This window comes from Saccopteryx leptura, chromosome 11, assembly GCF_036850995.1.
Source record: "Saccopteryx leptura isolate mSacLep1 chromosome 11, mSacLep1_pri_phased_curated, whole genome shotgun sequence".
Classification (NCBI taxonomy): Eukaryota; Metazoa; Chordata; class Mammalia; order Chiroptera; family Emballonuridae; genus Saccopteryx; species Saccopteryx leptura.
The window spans coordinates 17,929,188-17,950,636 of NC_089513.1; the positions used below are offsets into that span (position 1 = coordinate 17,929,188).

The 21,449-nt window shown below is 36.4% G+C and overlaps 1 protein-coding gene across 1 annotated transcript in view; it reads right to left on the minus strand.

The window, feature by feature from the left end:
- Positions 1 to 21,449, minus strand: part of DCC (DCC netrin 1 receptor) — a 1,139,534-nt gene that overhangs the window by 591,558 nt on the left and 526,527 nt on the right. Inside the window, exon 3 of the mRNA XM_066352289.1 lies at positions 12,908 to 13,192. Coding sequence (XP_066208386.1) covers positions 12,908 to 13,192 — 285 coding nt within the window. The remainder of the gene's footprint in view (positions 1 to 12,907; positions 13,193 to 21,449) is intronic.

The following is a 21,449-nucleotide window of genomic DNA, read 5'->3' on the forward strand; positions in this document are numbered from 1 at the left end:
CTTAAATCGATGTTGAGTTTATAATTGTGTAAGGTGTAAGGAGGACATGTCAACATTTGGCAGAGAAATTTGGTTTTATTTCCTCAAAGATATTTCTCTAATCTAATGAATTATAATATTACAGACATTTCCAAAAAGCTAATAGAAGTGTTTTTTAATGAGAATAGTTTATATATTTTACAACATCATAAGTCCTTCAATCCAGAATTAATGGTCTAGATCAGTGGTTCTCAAAGTGTGCGTCAGGGCACACTGGTGCGCCCTAGAAGATTTTCAGGTGCACCCTATGGTATTCCAGAGAAATATGTGCCTGTTGGGGACCAAAAAACCAACAGGGATTTTGGAGTTTATTATTTTGGGGGACAGAATTCTAGGTCATGACTTTTGTTTACTAATTGATTTTAATGAAACTCTGAGAGAATAGTAATTATTCATAAAAAATCATTTTTGTTCTCACTACACGGACACTATTTACATCCAAATGGAGCTATTCAGCTAATAGAACATGACACATTTTTTTCAGTGAATTAATGAACACAATCTAATCACAGAAAGCAGCATCAGAATACCAGTTTGCAATGCACTGTTTATATCTTTTGGGTACTAGAGACACAAATGGTGATATGATTTTTATTCTTTAAACTGTACATGCTTCATATACTTTGAGAATTGTGTACTGTATTTTAAAGTAAAAATACAAGGAAAGTGCAGGGATGGAGTCTAGAAAACATATTTGGCCATAGCTCTAAAATAAAACCAGCCAAAATTGTTTTTTTTTCCTAATGTCACATTTTTATATTAACAACTCCAAAATCATATCTTTTTAACATGATGCTCATGGGCATGCATGCACAAATATCACACAATCATTTTTTCCTAAATTGATTACAAACAGTTGTGGTTTGCTTGCTAACCACAAACTAAAATTCAAGTCTAGCTTTTTCCTGTGGGGGGAAAATGTTAGCCTGATTCTCAGATCTGACTTCATTGTCACCTTGGTGGCAATACAGCTCATCCCCTCAAAAAGCAAGGTTCTTTTCTAGATAAAGAGAAAGAGTCATTACAGTGATACTGATCTCTGACTTACACAGATTGCATTCAAATGCAGGAACACCTTATGTCAACATGCTACCTTTGCTTATATCTCTCTTCTTTCTTTCTGACTTTTTAAATGGAAACTTTGGCCTACTTTTGCTCAATCTGTCATCTGTCATAGGAGTTATAAAGTACTGATCTACAATCATTAGGAACATGAATAATGTTGTAAACAGTAGATCTCAAACTGTTTGATTTCAAGAAACCATTTGTACTTTTCAAATTTATTGAGAACCCTAAACAGCTTTTGTTTATATAGGTTATATCTACAAATATTTAGCATATTAAAAATAAAAAATGACATAGTTTTAAAGTATTTATTTATTTATTAAATATTTATTGACACTTCATTACAAATAAATTTTTTTGGGTTTTCTAAAATGTATTTTCCAAAACAAAAATATTAGTGAGTAGAGTGATAGCACTTTGTACAGGGTATGGCAAAAGTAGGTCTACAGTGAATATGCAAAAGTTTATCTTGTATTATTATTTGTTAATTATTGTATTATTTTCCATATGGACAACTATAAACCTACTTTTGCCCCATCGTGAATTTTTGTAAAATTTTAAATGAGTGGTTTAATAGAAAATAACTAGGTTATTGTGTTACTTCCTGAATACACTTTGTTTTGATGTGTTGATTGGTTGAATTCCATGAAAATAACTGACTTCAAACAGTATGGAGTTGGAAAAGAGAGGCACATTTTAATAGCATATTCAAATAGTTGTAGATTTTATCCTTTAACTCTAAAACAAAACTCAATAAATAATTTCTTGAAAGTTAGTTGTTATGTAGAATCTGACACCACAGCAATAAACATTTTTATGCTATGCTATCTAAAAATCCATTGGTCTATCTTGCATTTTGAATACATCTTTTACTCATGCATGATTCTGTCACATCAATCAATGGTGATTTGAAATAGTACAATGAATTAGATAGATCTTCCAGATGTTGACACCTTTCATTATACACTATCAAAAAAATCTCCTTTGTTACTATGACCACCAATTCCATCAAAAAGACCTCTTAATGTTGTGAAACTGTCAAACTCCCACTGGAGGATACATGCTTTCCAAATTTCTAATTTAGTTTAAAGCCTGAATTCATCCTTGGCAGCAAACACTGTTTTCCTTGAACTGGCTGGCTCATTTCATTCCTTTTTGAGACAGTGTCTAACTATAGCACCCAAGTTGGAATAGCTACAGTTATTCTGTTGATGGTCTTTTCAAGTAAAATTGGTGTTTCACAGGGAAACAAGGTAAGTAACTCAGTTTGAAACTCAAATGTTCACCAAAGTGCTTATCCCTCAAAATCCACTGTACTTTCATATCCTTTATGTGTATTTTCCATTTTGACATGCAGGCTATTGAAACAATGCATATTTAAGGATTATTTTAATATGATTAATAATTTTTATTGCTTTATCAAAAACATTAAGTCAACATAGCAAAAATATACATCTGTATGTAATTCATAAAATAGGTTTCAGTTCACAGAACTGAAATCATCTCAAGCAATGCCATGGACCATATTTTGAGAACTGATGTAGGCACTCAACAAACTAGCTACTCTTCTGAGACATTTAAGAAGCCTATTTCCTTTCAACATGAGAATATTTTGCATATTTCAAGTAGGAATTGGTAAATTAAATATACTTCCTCTTCAATATCATCAATAATATCATTATTTTACATTTAGGAAGGCTGTACTAAACTTAAATATTTCCAATCTCTATTTTTGAGCAATAGATTACTAAAAGTTAAGAAACGCTTTTGGTCATATAACCTGACACATTTACCTTCATTCACGTATTTGGAAATAAAAATTCATTCAGCTGTCGTCAGGGACCACGTCCTAAAGAGGCATAGGGACAGCACACTAGTGAAAGTGAGGGAGTATCTCTTGTTTAAAGGCGTTTACCCCACCTCCCAAGAGAATGTAAGTTGGGCAGACTGCCTGTAAGTTGGCCTCTCTGTATGTAAGTTGGGCAGACTGCCTGTAAGTTGGCCTCTCTGTATGTAAGTTGGGCAGACTGCTTGACCTTCCAGTCATCTGCTCGGGGCTACTAAGTGTCATCGTCCTAGCAAATGCAGAGCTGACCGTGTGCCAACTTCAGCAGACTCTTGAGGAAAGACAAGCTATTTCCTTTTTAAGAAATCTTTGTAAGCCATTACATTGGCCAAATTAATTGAGTCTATGAGGCCAACTGAATTCTATATTTGATGCTGCTATTGTGGGTTTTCCCAAATGCCTTGAGTTACATAATATTGTCTTCCATCATCATACAGAACCAGGTTGACTATAAATTACCCAAGCTAGGATATGCTTTAGAGTGAAAAGTAGCTTTCTTTATTTTACTCTAAGACATAAGGTGTGACAAACTATCCTGGGCAAACTAGAATGCAACACACCCCGTGATGACAATGACTTTATTTTAATGGGCCCATTTTCCTACACTGTAGTTTGGGAACACCAATACTAAACTCACAAGGCTGAATAAAGAGAATAACTGAAGCATAGAGAAATTTAATTATGGGCTGTTGGCCTCTGCGTCAGCAAGAAAAGAAATACTGGTTTGCACAACTTAATAACGGTCTTCCTTAAAATTTTAACAGTACTTTCTTTTCATTTTTATGCTTTCTGACTATGAAATCTTTTTTATTTTCCCGATTGGAAATAAAAGGACACTGCAGGCTACCGTGGGATATTCTTTTTTATTTCTTCCCAGGCATAAGAGTTATAAATTAATATAACTTCACAGAACTAGTTTGTTCTCGCTGCACCCTGATCTCAAGCTAAACTACTAGCTCCTTAGTATCTGCCCTCCCCCACCCCATCTAGTTCTGTTTTAGGAGATTCAATAGGTACTGTGTGCCTTCAAACACAAGTAGCTACTAGGCACACCTCATTTTAGCAGTTGTGTTTTTTACAAATGGAAGGCAAGATCCTCCAACAGCAAAAAGATTATGACTCATTTTATTGTGACACTCTCTTTATTGTGTACTCAATAGTTCGGGAACAGAATCCCCAGTTTCTCTGAGGCATGCCTGTTGCATGTGCTCTGAGTGGTGCAAATTCCTTGAAGCTCCTTCTAATCCTGTTTAGAGTGTCTTTTATTAAAACCAGCCTAATCCAGGCTGATCACCGGAATCAAAATTTATTTAATAAAATAATAGAAACCTCCAGGTGGCGGGAAGCCAAGGAGCTTTGAACAGAGCAGGGAAAGGGAGGCATTTCTCCGGAGCTGTTACTCATCACTTTATGGTTCTATTACTTGCCTTCCTCATTTACACCAATTCAGAACTAAAAATGACATTCCTCCTCTGAAAATATTCCAACATCTGTTCCTGTTTCCACTTTCTCTCTCCACGCACACACACATATTGCTATTTGTAGAGTTTGCAGGAAGAGAGGGGAGCGTCTATTCTTGTCACTGGCATATGGCCATGGCCATATCCCTTCTGTCTCACAGGCACTTTCTGAATCTATCAGTTTCATTTTGTAGCAGGTCTGAAGGAAGTCATTTTTCATTTATAGAATTATTTTTCCCTAAATTTTATGGCTGACAGCAGAATCCCAGAAAACAAATGTTGCTATTATGATGTGTCAAAATTAATTTAGAGAACCCAGAAATCTTCATAATTTATATACATGCATAAAGCAACATTTAAAGCTTTGCAGAAAAGAAAAAAATTTATTTTAAGTCACATTTTTTTTAAATAAAATTTCCTATTTGGCCAATATTGAATCAATGAAGGTGTTCCTGTAACTCATGAAGAAATATATGTATTTTTGGATGTTCCAGGAATAAATTGATGTAAAACAAGACCAAAAGAGGAGGTCTACAGGTCCTTTCATTAATCTTTGTGACTCTTCCTTTCACAGTTTATCGTTTGGGCTTCTACACACCTTCAGACAAAGCCTCTCTGTATGGAAGTTGGGCAGACTGCCTGACCTTTCAGTCATCTGCTCGGGGCTACTAAGTGTCATCGTCCTAGTAAATGCAGAGCTGACCATGTGTCAACTTCAGCAGACTCTTGAGGAAAGACAAGCTCTTTCCTTTTTAAGAAATCTTTATTCCTACATGCAGAGAACAACTCCAAGTAGTATATTATTTTTGCTTGTGACTGTGTGAAATAGCAACATATCAGAGAATGGGAGTTAAGAAGAGATAGTAAAATCAATATCTAATATCAGTCAAGGTTAAGGATAAAATAGAAAACCTAGTGGTTTGGTGAGGAGCAATCACTAGGGACATTAGAATTATAGATATGCAGGACAAATGCAATAGGTCCCCCAGTATTTCAAGTTGGAACCCTGGACATTGTTGTTGTCCCCCCAAATAGCACTGGAAAGTGGACTTATTTTTTAAAAAATTCAAAAAACAAACATAAATTGTCTATTTGTTTACAGTAAGCCAGCATAGGCTTACTAACATGTTAGACTCTGTTTCATCAATATCATGTGAGACTCTTGTTTTCCTCATGCTGGCTAAAGGCCTGACCTGCAATAACTGTAATTGCTATATAGCATGAGTGTCCATTGTTATTTTGCTGTGCCAGGCCCTGCTAACCAGAGAGGGCAAGCTAAAGTGGTCAACCAGGGGGAACAGGTACCCTGACCTAGTACTTGTTCAGTTCACTGCATGGTCAATTGTATGCAATAAAAGGTATCTTATCCTCTTTTGGTGTGCTTTTTGTAATAATATAAAGCAACTTAAAACTATTTCTTTTTAATTAATCTAAAAGCTGGACCATCTCATATTTAATAATACCTTTATTTGAGCCATAGGTATTATGTGTCAGCATGATCTAATGATTTTCAGTAATTTGTCTGGCAATCTTGAACTCTTAAACACTGGGATTATAAAGACAGAATTGGAGGTGAATGTGGAATGAAATAATAAAAAATGAGATTCTTGGTAGGGAGGCTTATTTGGAAAGGTGGTTCTAGTCCCCTCTCTCATCTTAACAGATAAAGAAACTAACAATCTTAGAGGATTGGATGAGTTGGTAATGGCTAAAAAAGATCAAATACCAGAAGGCTTATATATCTTTCAACTCCTCTCTCTTAGCCATGCCTCTTACAATATTTTATGTAGCATAAGAAATAATGTTGATGGAAAGGTGAGGGTAAAAATCATGTAATAAGTTACTAGAAAAGAAATAGTTGCAGGGAACTAGCTGCTGATACATATAGAAAGGAAATGCAGAAATTAGTACTATCAATAAACAGTGTAAAATGTGTAATTAAATACCAGTAGATAAATTAATACTTAGACATGTAGAATCAAAATGAGATAATTCATTATTAGAGAAATAATTTTGACAAGAGAATCAAATCCTTTAAGCCTGGAATCTCTAAAATGCCAAAGTAATTGTAATAGCTACTGGGGACTTATGCCTAGGCTTGTACTTGGCCTGTTAAATTAAGACATCATAACCACTCTCTAAAATGTATACTATCACTCTCTGCATTTTGCAAGATAAATATTTAGATTAAATAACTTGCCCTAAACTGCACAGGCAGTTAAGCTTTAAAGCCAAGATTTGTACTGAGTCTGGTGTGAGACTTTATTATTTTAACAACTTATAATAATAGTTCAAATTGGAGATTTTAAATATTTATTAATTAATCAAGATTAACTTAATATGAACTGAATTCATGGAAATGGATTGTAACAGTCCACATGCTGAATGCTTCATGCAATCTGGATTGAATCTAACCTAAAGGAAACATGAACTTCATGTAGTTTAAATATAACTTATTTGTACTTTATTCTTCTCTGAGTACATATAAGAAAGAAGCTCAAGAAACCATCTTATCCAACTTATATCTATAAAAGTCTAAAAATTTTTAGGTTATAGCATATTATGAGAAATAGTTTTCTTCAAACTAGCCTATAAAAAGAAAGAAGACTATGGGAAAATATTTTAAAGCATTGAAAAACATTAAGTACAAAAAATAAGATAATGTATTAATCTTATTTGCTCTTCACTTTATTGTTTCTATTTCTCTGTGTATTCTTATGTTATGGTATCCATTGCTCAAAAACCTTCAAGAGCCCTGGCAGGTTGGCTCAGTGGTAGAGCGTCGGCCTGGCGTGCGGAAGTCCCGGGTTCGATTCCCAGCCAGGGCACACAGGAGAGGCACCCATCTGCTTCTCCACCCCTCCCCCTCTCCTTCCTCTCTGTCTCTCTCTTCCCCTCCCGCAGCCGAGGCTCCATTAGAGCAAAAGATGGCTCGGGTGCTGGGGATGGCTCCTTGGCCTCTGCCCCAGGCACTAGGGTGGCTCTGGTCGCGACAAGCGACGCCCCGGATGGGCAGAGCATGGCCCCCTAGTGGGCGTGCCGGGTGGATCCCGGTCGGAGGCATGCGGGAGTCTATTTGACTACCTCCCCGTTTCCAGCTTCAGAAAAATACAAAAAAAAAACAAAACAAAAAAACCTTCAAGAATGTCCAACCATCAATAAAATAAATAGAACCAAGTCTAATTGACTGAGATGGGATTCAAGGCTCTGCATAAGATAGGTTCAATTTATACCAGATTTATAATCTGTTGCCATCTTTCTACAGATGTTCCTCTCCTGACTATCTAGAAAAGTAATCATCTCTGTAAAGACTTTCCAAATTTTCCACCTCAGATTTATTTATTCCTTTTCTGTGTTGATTTAGAACTATATATGTTCTCCTAAACTTACTGTTCCCTGCCTTACATTGCCATAAAGCTATATGAATTAACTATCTGGCTTGATGGTAAATTTAAAAACAAAGAACAGAGATAATATTTAGTTAAATTAAAATTTTTAATATACCCATTGAGTTAGTAATAATTCTTAGTAATGATCAAAATACTGAACCTATATTTTTGAAATAAAACATAATTTTCTCTTTAAATAATATGATTTTTGGTTGGCTCAGTGGTAGAGCATTGGCCTAGTATGTGGATGACCTGGGTTTGATTCCCAGTCAGGGCACACAGGAGAAGTGCCCATCTACTTCACTACCCTTCCCCTGCCCCATTCTCTCTATCTCTCTCTTTCCCTCCTGCAGCCAAAGCTCCACTGGAGCAAGTTGGTCCAGATGCTGAGGATGGCTACATAGCTTCTGCCTCAGGCACTAAAATGGCTCCAGTTGCAACAGAGCAAGGGCCCCAGATGGGCAGAGCATTGCCCCCTAGTAGGTATTCAGGAGTTTGTCTCTCTGCCTCATCACTTCTCACTTAAGAAAAATACAATAAATAAATAAATAATATGAGTTTTGGAATGGTTTTTGTTAAAAAGTTATTTCAGTAAATATAAATATTACAGCAAAAATCTTTGAAATATACTTTAGTACAATTTCCACTAATAGACAATGAATCTAATTATACAGATATTTAGTTCAGGTCAATCTAGGGCCCAGAGTCATCTAACTGTCGTTAAATGAATAAACAATAGATTTAATTACAAATTGATCAATTCAATTAAGCCATTAAGAAAACTGAAATAAGCATTCTAAATGTATGGGCCAGTTATCTTCTTCAATCTAGTGTGCAAAGGAGATTTATGATTCAGCAATTCAGTCTACTGCTTGGCATCTAGGAGTGATGAGAATAGAATAAAGTGGATTTGACAATATGAATGGCCACTTCAACCCCTCATATACTCTCTACCACATACAATAAGATTATTTTAAAGCATCTCGGCTCTTAGTGTTTTGTTATCAACATTTCAAAAAAATACATTTTGTAAGTGAGAGGAGGGGAGATAGAGCGACAGATTCCCCCTGCATGTATCCCAACTGCGGTCTACCTGGCAACCCCCATCTGGGGCCGTTGCTCATACCAACGGAGCCACTGGCTATGGGAGAGGAAAAGAAAAGACCAAGGGGAGGGAAGAGAAGCCAGATGTGTGTCCTGACCAGGGATCAAACCCCTCAAGAATTCTTTACAACACTTTAATACTAACTTAATGTGCTAAAAATGTACAATTCTTTATAAGCAAAAATCCAATTTCTGTCTTAAAACAATAAATAAGTTAGTTCTAATTTTCTTACCATTGAATGAAACAATTATTTATTTAATCTGAAAAATATAGTGATGGAAAAATTTGGTTTTAATTTTATAATTTATTTTGGACACAATTCACCACTGCCCCACTTTGGTCTCAAGCCACTACCGAGCTTGTATTGAGACTGAACTCCATCTCCTCCTTCATGGACCACATCTGATTGGTTTCCAAGACCCACCCATAATCTCTCTCCATCCACCTGCATTGCTGAATCCCCTGTGATAGCACTCGAGTAGAAGCATATGCTCAAGTGTTTGAAGTACTAATGCCACACATTCTACCATATCATCCTTTCTTCCTTTCATGTCCCTTACTTGTAACTTGTTACACTTCAACACTTCCAGTGCACTATGATCCAGTTAAACAGAATGTGTGCAGTTACTCTGAAAAGTTTATTTCTCTTTCCTCTATGCTTTGCTTATAAAGACTTTTCTTTTTCCTTCCTAATGTATACTATACTTCTCTTTGCTTAGGGACTACTTGTTCTTCAAGATTGGCGCATTGGCGATTTTCTCTCATGTACCATAATGGCCTCTGTGCTTTATTCTTCCTCAGCACAGTCCACGTGCTGCTTTATCTGTGTTCCCCACTAGTCTATAGCTGTTTTAGGGCACAATCTTCCAACGTTGTCTTCTTAGCAACTGGCATGACGGCAGGTATATAAGATTCATGTAAGTTTGTTGAATAAAGTATTTATTTATTTAGTGAATAAACTAAAGCTACTTGTGGACAGATAGCATTTCAAAATAGCTATTTGATTTTTAAAATCTGAACTTAATAGATATCAATAACCAAGTAATATTAAATACCTGTTATATAAAAGTGGCATCTTGAAATATATTTTGCATAACTTTGCATAAGTACAATAACATATATATATAATTTAGAAGTAGATCGCTGTCTACACATACATACTGTACAAATTTGGATAGTCTCTATAATATGAACAGTGGTAAAAATTGTTGGACAAAACTGCAAAACTTCTAATTAGCATTTATGTGTCAAACTAAAGCAATATATAGAGGTAACTTACTTACTCAACATGGTATTAAATGATTATGGAAGAATATATATTTTTAAAAAGTGGCAACCATTCAGATTCCACTTTAATGCCTCTAAATCATGTCAATAATATGGTATGTTTCTGTTTTCATTGACTTCATTGCAATGGATTAAAGAAATGTTAGAATAGAGAATGGGTAGTATATGTTTATAATTGATTACTCCCTCAAATCAGAAACTGGAAATTGATTCAGAAAGAATAAACATGATTTTAAAAATGAGAGTAGCATAAGCAGCAACTATAAGAATTCACTCACTAATTTTTGTACTTGCTGTGGATCTGTGTATTTGACCTCTAAATCAATTTGCACATTTAAGAACAAATGGGACAAACATAAGTCCATTCAATAGTGTGATCAACAGCAAATGAGACAAGCTTAAATATGACAATAACATGTGTGTGGGTGTGAGTATGAATGTGGGGGAGGGTATATTACCTCAGCTCCTAATTCCTTTTGAAGTTTATATTATTCAAATAGAATTTAGAGAAAAGTTCTCATTAAATTTAACAGTATCATAAATTTCCATTTTCCATTCAGGTAAGAAATACCCAGACACCTCCAAAGTATACTGACATATCCTTGATTTAGCCAAATTAACAATATGAGATTTGGCTTTAAATAAATCTTCAGGCCTGACCTGTGGTGACGCAGTGGAAAAGCATCGACCTGGAATACTGAGGTCGCCAGTTCAAAACCCTGGGCTTGCCAGGTCAAGGCACATATGGGAGTTGATGCTTCCTGCTCCTCCCCCCTTCTCTCTCTCTGTCTTTCTCTCTCTCCTCTTTCTCTAAAAATGAATAAATAAAATCTAAAAAAAAATTATAAAAATAAATAAATAAATAAATAAATCTTCATGGATTACAATGAAAATATGTTTTTACACGGTCAACAAATAAAGATAAATGGTGATTTGATGACAATGTCTCTGTGTCTTTCAAAACTTTCCATCCCAGATTTAATACTTAATTAGTTCAACTTTATCCCTTAATACCACAGGGAAACAACCTCTCAGTCATATTAAGATAGTCAAACATATTCTGCCAACTTTCTATGTAGTATACCTAAGCTTCCCCCCCGTGACAGACTTAACAGGTGCATTATTTAGGATACGTGAATATAAATATTTAAAATTTTTGTCTATCTAATAGATGCCTAAATAAATGCATGCACGTTTTGGGAATAAATGCTACATTTAATCTTTCACTGCCTAGTGGATAGAAGGTAACAGAGCTGTTGATTGTCGTGAACATATTTAAGTCAGTATCTCTGTGACTAACAGAGAAAAGAATACACAAAAGAATTTAAAAAGATTTTAGGCATGTCCTTATTAAAATACCTAGAAACTTGCAATCAAATTGTCAGTTTGCTTTTGGAATGACTTGGGAATATGACCCTCCACATAGCTGAAAGGTCTGTGAGAGCTATATAGAGAATGCAGAGACAAGAGCCAACATCAATGCTTTGATTGGGAGGCCAGCACAGTTTCTCAGGATGTGCCTTTTTGGCGATTCTCACAAGTCTAACTAAATCTTACAAGTGGGACTAAGTGAGAAAGTAAGTATTACTTAGATATTACATAATAGCAATTATCAGAAGAGACAAGATCCTAGAGAATACCCAATCCAACCTCTGATTATTTTGGAGAGGAACATAAGCCCAGAGTCTTAGAGATTTCCCAGAGAAGAAAAAGAGACATAAGAGATGGAGAGAAACAATTTTCCTTATCATAATATCACTTTTTATTGTAATTATGTATACGCCCATGTTCACCAAAACTCTAATTAGCCAGGCTGTCTGTGATTCATAGTCATGATATATCCCTAGTACTTAGCACATACTTCTCAAAAATGAGTGGATATATCAATGAGTCAATAAATGTTTAATTTTAACTTGAGGAAGTTTCTTAACTGTGCTAAACATCGACTTCATCTTTAGAAAATATTATCAGAGGAAAATAAAGTAATACAAATAAAATAATTAGCAGTGGACTTTGCACAAAGAAATCCTCAGATATTAATGGAATGAGTGAATGAGTGAAGAAAGCCAAACATAAGGGAAATATCTGTTTCTCTGGAAAGTTCAACTATAAGAGCAGCACAGGCCCTGGCCGGTTGACTCAGTGGTAGAGCGTCGGCCTGGCTTGCAGAGGTCCCTGGTTCGATTCCCGGCCAGGGCACACAGGAGAAGTGCCCATCTGCTTCTCCACCCCTCCCCCTCTCCTTCCTCTCTGTCTCTTCCCCTCCTGCAGCCAAGGCTCCAGTGGAGCAAGGATGGCCTGGGCGCTGGGGATGGCTCCTCGGCCTCTGCCCCAGGCTTTAGAGTGGCTCTGGTCGCAACAGAGCGACGCCCCGGAGGGGCAGAGCATCGCCCCCTGGTGGGCATAGCGTCGCCCCCTGGTGGGCGTGCCTGGTGGATCCCGGTCAGGCGCATGCGGGAATCTGTCTGACTGTCTCTCCCCGTTTCCGGCTTCAGAAAAATACAGAAGAAAAAAAAAAAAAAAGGCCAGCACAAATAAGAAAAGCTTTTGGCATATCTTCAGCTAATGGTCCAAATGAAAAGGAAAATCATAAAACAAACCCCCAGTAAACAATAAATAACTTAAAACAAATACAAACTGTTGGTTAAAGGAAACATGGTTGTTTAAAGTACTTTAGAGAGCTGAATTCTGGAAAGAATAAAGAGCACCACAGCACCTGATAACAGTCTGACTTCGGCTTCATTTCCTGTTCTCGTGCTGGCTGGATTCCGGGCTAAGCACCGATAGATCCCTGTGTCCCCTGGTTGAAGTCTGCTGATCTGCAACGCGCCAGAGGGCAAGACCACCACTCGGGAGTCACCCAGGAGTGAGGTCAGGTCCTGCTGGTTTTTCTGCCAGTGTATAGTTGGCATAGGCTCCCCAAAGACTTCACACTTGAGTAACACTGTGTCTCCCATGAAGGCGGTGACAGATTCTGTCTGCGATAGAAACCTCAGTGGTCCTATAGGAAAAACAAAGAAGGAAGGATAAATAACAGTAAAAACAATCACATGTGTATTCTTATAGTACGTTGTATTTTACAAAGTATTTTCTCATATTTCACCTCATGTGCTCTTCTCATTTGACCACAGTATGTGTCTAGAACTACAGTAGTTTTTGTGGCTCAGAAAATAACAGTGTTGTCATTAATTTCTAGAAATTTAGCATTTGTTACTATTAGTTAATACAACAACCTTGTAAAATAAACAGAGCAGACAAGAATATCCTAACTTTACACATTAGGAAGTTGAGACTCAGAATGAGCGGCCATTGAAGAAGGACCAGCAGTTAAAATGAAGATCAATCCCTTTATGACTTCTGACCAGAGCAAGAACAGTAAAAGGCATTTCGGTTCACCTTTCCACATTTGCAGGAAGACTATGTCTTATACTCTTTCCAAAGAGCTGAGACAGAAGTCCAGTGCTCCCTTCATGCTCATCCAAAAGGATGAGAAAATTCAGGGTGTGCGAGGACACTACAAAGGGCAGCAAATTGACAAAGTCGTCCAGGTCTACACACAGGAAGAAATATGTCTTTTCTAGTGAATGGGTGCAGCAAGGGAGAGCTAATGAGACAACTGTTCATGTGGGCATTCACCCCAGCAAGGTGTTTATCGGTAGACTGAAGCTGGATGAAGATCTCGAAAAGGTCCTTGAACATAAAGCTGAATCTCACCACGTAGGAAAGAAAAAATACAAATACATGAAGAAACAACTGAGAACGTTCGTTAACAAAGTAATCTTGTATACAACTTTCATTAGAAACTGTTAAAATGAAAAAACAAGAGATTAGTGAGTCTACAAAATCATAAATTCCATCAATATCACATATGGGATAAGGACACACTGTCAAATAGGGTACACCCCTCTTTACAGCTGCACTCACATAAACAGGCCTGCAGACATCGAGATGCAATATTAGGGTTGTTCTTTAGCAAAAAAGATTAATCCTAGACCATGGGGAAACATTAACATTGATGCAAATACTAATTTATCAATTCAAATTTATCCCACACCTGTAGGTACTGAAATTAGTGATCTGGTTCCCCAGTTCAGGCTTTGTAATCTTGATTCATTGAGCTGTTTGTCTCAACACTGTAGATGTGCCTGCAGGGGGCGTCAGACACAAATCTAATTTTCTTTTCATTCGGTTATCAGAATTAATTGGTAACTGCTGAATCTACAGCTGAGAGAAGAACAAAAGGACTCAGTTCACCTGTGCCCTAGCTCATTGTCCAGAGTCCAATTGCCAGGCTATTTGTGGTGTATAGTTATGAGTTTTTTCAGAAGAAAATACATTAATCTACTACTGATTGGCTCTGGCACGAGTTTCCAGTATGTATTTGAACACATAATGATTTATATATACTACAAAAAGCAAAACTACGAGTAATGATGGTTATGTGTGTCAACAGATGTTCCAACAAATTTATGACTGTTTTATTTAATAGTTTTCTTCTTGGTCTTCATCCATAGCAGTTAATTTTGTAATTAAGAAAATGTAGCTGGGAATGATGTACCCACAGATAAAAGCTATATATCTTATATAATGTAGGTAAAAATATTTTGAATGTTGATAAAATATCTAGATACTTTTATATATTCATATATATAGTCCTATATAAGTTATACATATTGATAGAATTCTAAATATCTATCTTACATTTGAATGCCTGTGGCATTCAAAACATCCACTTGCAAAGTTCTAGAACACAGAATAAATTATGAAATTAAAGTTTAATTCAAAATGATACTCAACAATTGGTTCCCTTACATCAACTTCTTGCTGGAAGGACCATACATGATGCATGAAATTGTGTATTAATATAATTAGACTTAATGGCATTAGCTATTACTCACATGCTTATTCATTATGCATTCTGTGCTGATTTCCAAGTTTAATAAACAGAGGTCAAAAATGCCTGCTATTTAAAATTTAACAATGTGATGTTTGAAAACTTCAAAAGGTTGATTATTTCACAGAGTGAGAAATTATAAATATGACTCATAGCTTTTCCTTTTTGTCTCTACAAAGGACACCCTGTACATAAAAGAACAATTTTAAGTTTATGAGGCTTCATATGGCTTGAATTAATGCTCCCAATATTGTGCTGAACTGTACCACTCACATCTCACAATGGGGTACAAACCAGCAATAGTATTAAAAGGAAAGGAAGTTATAGGCTATCAAGTTGGTACTATATTTTCAAGGCATGAGTATGAGCACCTGGTAATGGCCATTAAATTCATTTTTATCGTAAGAATGAAATACATTATTGTCAGAAGAGTTGTTTAATGCTCTAACGCAATACAAACAATTTCTATGCTTTATGCATAGATACAGGTATAGTTTTAACTAGATGCTCATGAAAAATAGTTACCTGCTCAACAAGAGCCTGCCTGTTCATGACAACAGCTTGGTTCAGTCTCATTAGATCACATCTGATGCACTGTAATAACAACACAAATGCTCTTTCTATCTCTACTCTTTTCTTACCCAAATTCACTTCAACCATAGTCAAAGAATCAATATGTCTATATCACCAATGTTTTTGTTTCACTCGGAAAACTGATGTTCCAAAAAATTTTCTAGTATTATCTCTTATATCCCTAATTCTAGTACCCAAGGACCTAATGCAATGCGTCTTCTGGGCCCATCTTCCACAACTCTGCAAAATAATTCTCCAATCTATTGAACTGTCCTATGCCATAAACATGGCTTCCTCTTAAATTAATTCTCATATTTCCTCCAAAGAGCTATACTCTATCCTCTAATAGCTACCCATCCAAACTGTAGTCATTCTTAGGTATTGAGTCAAAAAATTCATTCCCCTAGTCTTGTTTATTGGAAATCACTTCTCAACCTTTTGATTTTTTTATAGCACTCAAAACTCAGAGATAGCATGACAAAATTGATTGTATAATAAATCCTGGAAAGTGTTTATGTTTGTATATGTGGGTTTTTCTTTTTTTGTATTTTATATACACAGAGTATTCGAATAACTACTAAAAGAAAAAAAATACATAAATATTTACTGAGATTCTATGTGACTCCAACTATTTAAATAAAACATTGCAAACATCCAAATGATAATTATGTTTGAATGTGTCTTCACTTTCTAATATATTCTGTGGCATTTTGGGATAAATGTACCTAGGTGTCAGATTACTTAGGGGCACTTCCCTGTTTTACTCTTAATCATTTGGATGAGTTTGCACAGGATCTCAGTTTTACCTTTCACTCTATTCAGAACTCCTTTGTGTATGAGTTTATTTAATCCTCAGAACAGCTCTTTAAGTATTATTGTCTTGACTTTATAGGTAGGATTGGAATGGGAGCAAAACTGATTCAAATGTTTGCATTATGCATGAATGTTTAAACATAAGCTTCAGAACTGAATTATTATACTTTTTCACATACTTTATTTTCCCATCTAAACAAAAATATCTCAAGAGGAATTTCTTTTATGTGTCGGTACCTCCCGACTCCTGCTCCAAGAACAGCACAGAACTGGGTAAAAATTCTGTTGTTTAATAGTATGTTCTTTCTAAATTGTCTTATAGGCAAACTTCAGCTTGAAGTACTTGTACTATTAAAAACAGTACACACACCTATTTTTGGTGTTTTCATGGCGGACTTTCATTGTTGGTTTCGTTGAAAGGCTGTTCCCAAGAATTACTGTAGTCACGGTTCCTACCCTCACACCTAGTCTGGTCCAGAATATCACTACTGCTTTAAATCTAGAAATACCTGGACTTGCTGGAAGTGTCCCACATCAGCCACCTTACAAGCTTACACATCATTTGCACATTTGTGTATTAACAATGACCTGCACCTACTGAGGGATCAGGTCAGGAACCATTAACATAAAAGAACATGTTGTTTTACATATGAAGTCAAACATATATTAGAGCTCTGTTTATTCCCTTTCCTAGAAATGATAAACATGGACACTTATAATGCATTTTTAAGTGAGTGAAAGTGCCTAGGCTTCAGCATCAGAAATTTTACTGATGTCAACTACCCTAACTGTAGTTGTAGAGTGAGCATTAGGTGCTGTGAAAAAAAGATGCATAGCTGTTATGAGAGTACCATGGAGAAATGGATCTCACCTTGTTTATTTTGATTTCTGTAAAACACCCTTCAGTTATTCCCTAATACTAATTTTAACACTAAAAGAATTCGTTAAGTGTCTATTTATACATATGTTACTTTGTCAAATGTTGCTCAAGACTTGTTAAACAGCTCTAAGCACAATTCTTTTCTAGAACATTTACTCACTATCCATGCAAAAAAAAAAATGAAGATTTTATTATTTTCAGCTCCTCAGTAACACAGTGTTTGGATACCTGGGATATAATAGTACCAACACAGCGCCAGAACACTCACCTCCTCAGAGAGAGAGAGAGAGAGAGAGAGAGACTGTCTCCAAACCCAGGTGGAACCACTTGTTCCTTCCTATATCTCTCCTTTGTAGAACTTCTATCAGTTGTAATCAATTGACAGGGAAATTAATTCAATAGCCATCTTCCCAGCTAATCTATACATTTCATAAAAGCAGACCCGGGTCTATTTTATGTTGTGCTGTGAGAACTTAGTGTAGTACATAGCACATAACTGTCCACCCAATACTTGTTGAATGGTGGAAAATGTATTATTGGTACAATAGTTTAGGAATATATCCCAGGCCCTAAATATTGGGAGGTCTAGGAAGGATAACAAAGGCATATATAGAGAGAGAAAACAGAGGTTTCTTCGGGGAAAATAAAAACAGCTGCGGCCACACAAATGTCAACCCATCAAGACTTACAATTGAAAAGAGATTGTATGGAGAAGGCAGGGAGCTATGCCTAGTACCTCCATGAAAATTTTATCTAAGCCCCGTCAATGTAAACTGCGGACTGGTAATATACATTTTGAATGAGATTTCCCCATCCTCCCTTGAAATCAAGGTCCCCAGGAACAAAGTTATCAGCTTCTCAGAGCCAGCCTCACCAGCTGGGACCACCTGGGTGAAGGCTGCAGCCATCAGCCATGTTCTGGCCAATACATATTTCCTCAGGAGCTAGGGACAACCAGACTCTTGTCTGTCACCAGGGCAGTAGAAACATCAATAGCAAAAGCAGCAAATATTTTTCACTTGGGTTTTTCCTTTGTGGTGCAAAAAAAATAATAATAATAAAAAATAAAAAGAAAGAAGTAAAAAAGAAAAAATCACCATGGCAATGAAATCTGCAGGGACATCAAATGTGTTAGAATTAAAATAATGAGAACTATAGTCTCTTCTTCCACCCAAGCACACAGGCACCACACGGACTGGGAGAAATCCTTCCATCAGTCCCAGACAGTCAGAAAGTTTGAGTATCTTCAACATGCACTCGCAGATTCATTTAATTCTAAACTGTTTGGCTTTTTAAGCAAAATGAAATAAAAAGCATTTCACAGGCCAGGTTTACACCAAGACGCCTCGCCTCTAGGGAGACCTCTCCTCCACCCGCACTCTCTGTCTGAGATCGGTCTTATTCTTTCTTTGAAATTCTAATCTGAAAATGGCACATTCTTTTGCTTTGCCCTCTAACCTCTCTGGCAGACTATCGGGATCCTCATCTCCTCCCGTGGAAGGGCTAATTATTAAGGAATTAAAGTTCATTTAATAGAAGACTTATCAATTGGGGGACAGACCCGGGGGTTGGAAACATGCCTCACTTTTAAATATCCAGCACTGTGGTCATCTTCTAGAGCTGCCAGGGCAGAGCTGCTGGCAATGCCTAGTTTGCTCCGAACTAAAGCCTAAAAGCGATGTCCCCTCAAAGCCAGACCTTGTTTACCCCCGTGTAATTCTCCAATTAGATTTTGTTCCTTTTTTAGCATCCAGAAGACCAACAAAGGATGCCAGGAACCAACAGGATGCATGTTTCTGTCCCTGTGTCTCTCAGAGTTACCATTTCACATTTCTTTAGTTTTTAAAGGTTTTTGTTTTTGCTTTAGCTTCTCCATTCTCATTGACAAAATTACAGACTCCTAGGTGGCAGGGTGAAGAGCAGCAGCTTGAACGTGGCATTGCCAAACAAGTCTAGTAAGCCATATGTGCTTACTCTATGTGTAATTTTATGAGAGTCTGACCAGGTGGTGGTGCAGTGGATAGGCCATCGAACTAGGACATGGAGGACCCAGGTTCGAGACCCCAAGGTCGCCAGCTTGAGCACAGGCTCATCTGGTTTGAGCAAGGCTCACTAGCTTGAGCCCAAGGTCGCTGGCTCAAGCAACGGGTCACTCGTCTGCTGTAAACCCACAGTCAAGGCACATATGAGAAAGCAATCAATGAACAACTAAGGTGCCAGAACGAAGAATTGATGCTTATCATCTCTCTGCCTTCCTGTCTGTCTGTCCCTATCTTTCCCTCTCTCTGTCTTTTTCTGTTTCAGTCACAAAAATAAATAAATAAATAAATAAATAAAATTTTATGAGAAACAGCCATGTGGCCAATTAATTGAACATCAAAAGAATGTCATAGAAGAAGCATGAAAGGAAAAGAAAAAACTTTACAGGCACATTACACAGTTTGTTTGGCTCTGAAAGATTAGTAGCACACAATGAATTCATCCTCTAAGAAAAAAAAAAAAAATTGTTCAGGAATCTCATCAACAAAACCTCAGAATGAGCTTTGGAGTTTGTCTGTTTTAAATGCTATGAAGAGCTAGTACTCTCCTACATTCTTGAAGACTGATTTTAACTAAGATTTGGAACTAGCTGGACACTCTGGGACTCTTATAATATCGAGAGCCACTTGAAATGCTGGTCTATCATAATCACACCAAGTAGCCTTGCTAGATTCTTGGCCTTCGAGTCCACAGAGGTGTTAATAACAGCTTTCAGGCCTCTGGTAGTCTACGTGGTGCTTCTATAAGAATTGGAAAAGGGTGCCATCTTTGAAGAGATGGAGTTTTCAAAGGTACTCCTTGGGATTGGCCAGCAAATCCAGAGCTGGAGTCCAGGCCCCTCCCAACGTTTCCTGGAGATAGTTCTCAGATATGATTGACACCTATGCACTCACAGCCCTGTTCCTCTTGGTTTCATGATCCGCAGTCAGACAAGCATGGTTCAGCTTGGCCCATCCATGTCTTTTGTTAACTTCAGCATCAAATAGGAAATATTTTACTAGGTAGCTTTATAAACAGCTTTTCCTTCATCCATCTGAACTAGTATATGGTAGCTAATTCCTGGCTCAAGCTCAACGTGTTACTGTTTCCCTGGATATAGATCCTTCATAAAATCTAATCAAATTATATTGACCATCAATGCCATTATTCTCCATTAAGGTTAGCATAGAATTTTTCTTACAGAAAGAGCTAGACAGCACCCCTGTTTAGTGCAGCTACCTTTCCCTTTAGCTGACCTACCATATCTTTGATGACTAAAATAAGTCTTTTACCTGTGTATTCATACATATTAAAAAGAAAACTGATATATATATATAATGCAGATGAATTAGGGGTTATTTTTATTCTTTGCTACAAGACTTTCTTTTTAAAAAAATTTATTGATTGATTATATAGAGGGAGGAAGGGAGAGAGAGTGAGACAGAAACATCTATCTGTTCCAGTATGTACCCTGACTATGGGTCAAACCCATAAACTTTGCTTATCAGGATGATACTCTAAACAACTGAATTAACTGGCTCAGGCTACTATAAGATTTTCTTTAGGTATTCTTAAAAAAGAAAAACTTCTAATGTAGGAAATGTTCATTAATAATCAACAACTAAAAATATAAACAAAAATAATATGTTTTAACCTAGTTAGATTCTACCTTTGTCATCCCATGGCACACATAAACTACTAAAATTTATGGCACAACAGAAAATATACTTTTTTCCAATCTGACAAAAAAAATAGGTATAATTTTGATTCATTTACACCAGATGGTTACTGTTATATTGTCTGTTGTCATTTTTTTATTTGACAATCTAAGGATAAAAGGTCAGTGCCCCTGACTAAACAAGTATTTCATATTATAAAAATTCTTGCAGCACACCCATTGAAAATTACTGCTTTAATCTAGCCTTGCATATATTTCAAGATGATAACTAACTAATTCCAAAAGTGTGAATCAATACACTACCTTTGAAAAGTGATTTGGCAATGAGCAACATAACAATTTAATGCAAAAACTCCACTTCTAGAAATCTGTTCTTAGATAGAAAAAGAAAAAAAGTTAGA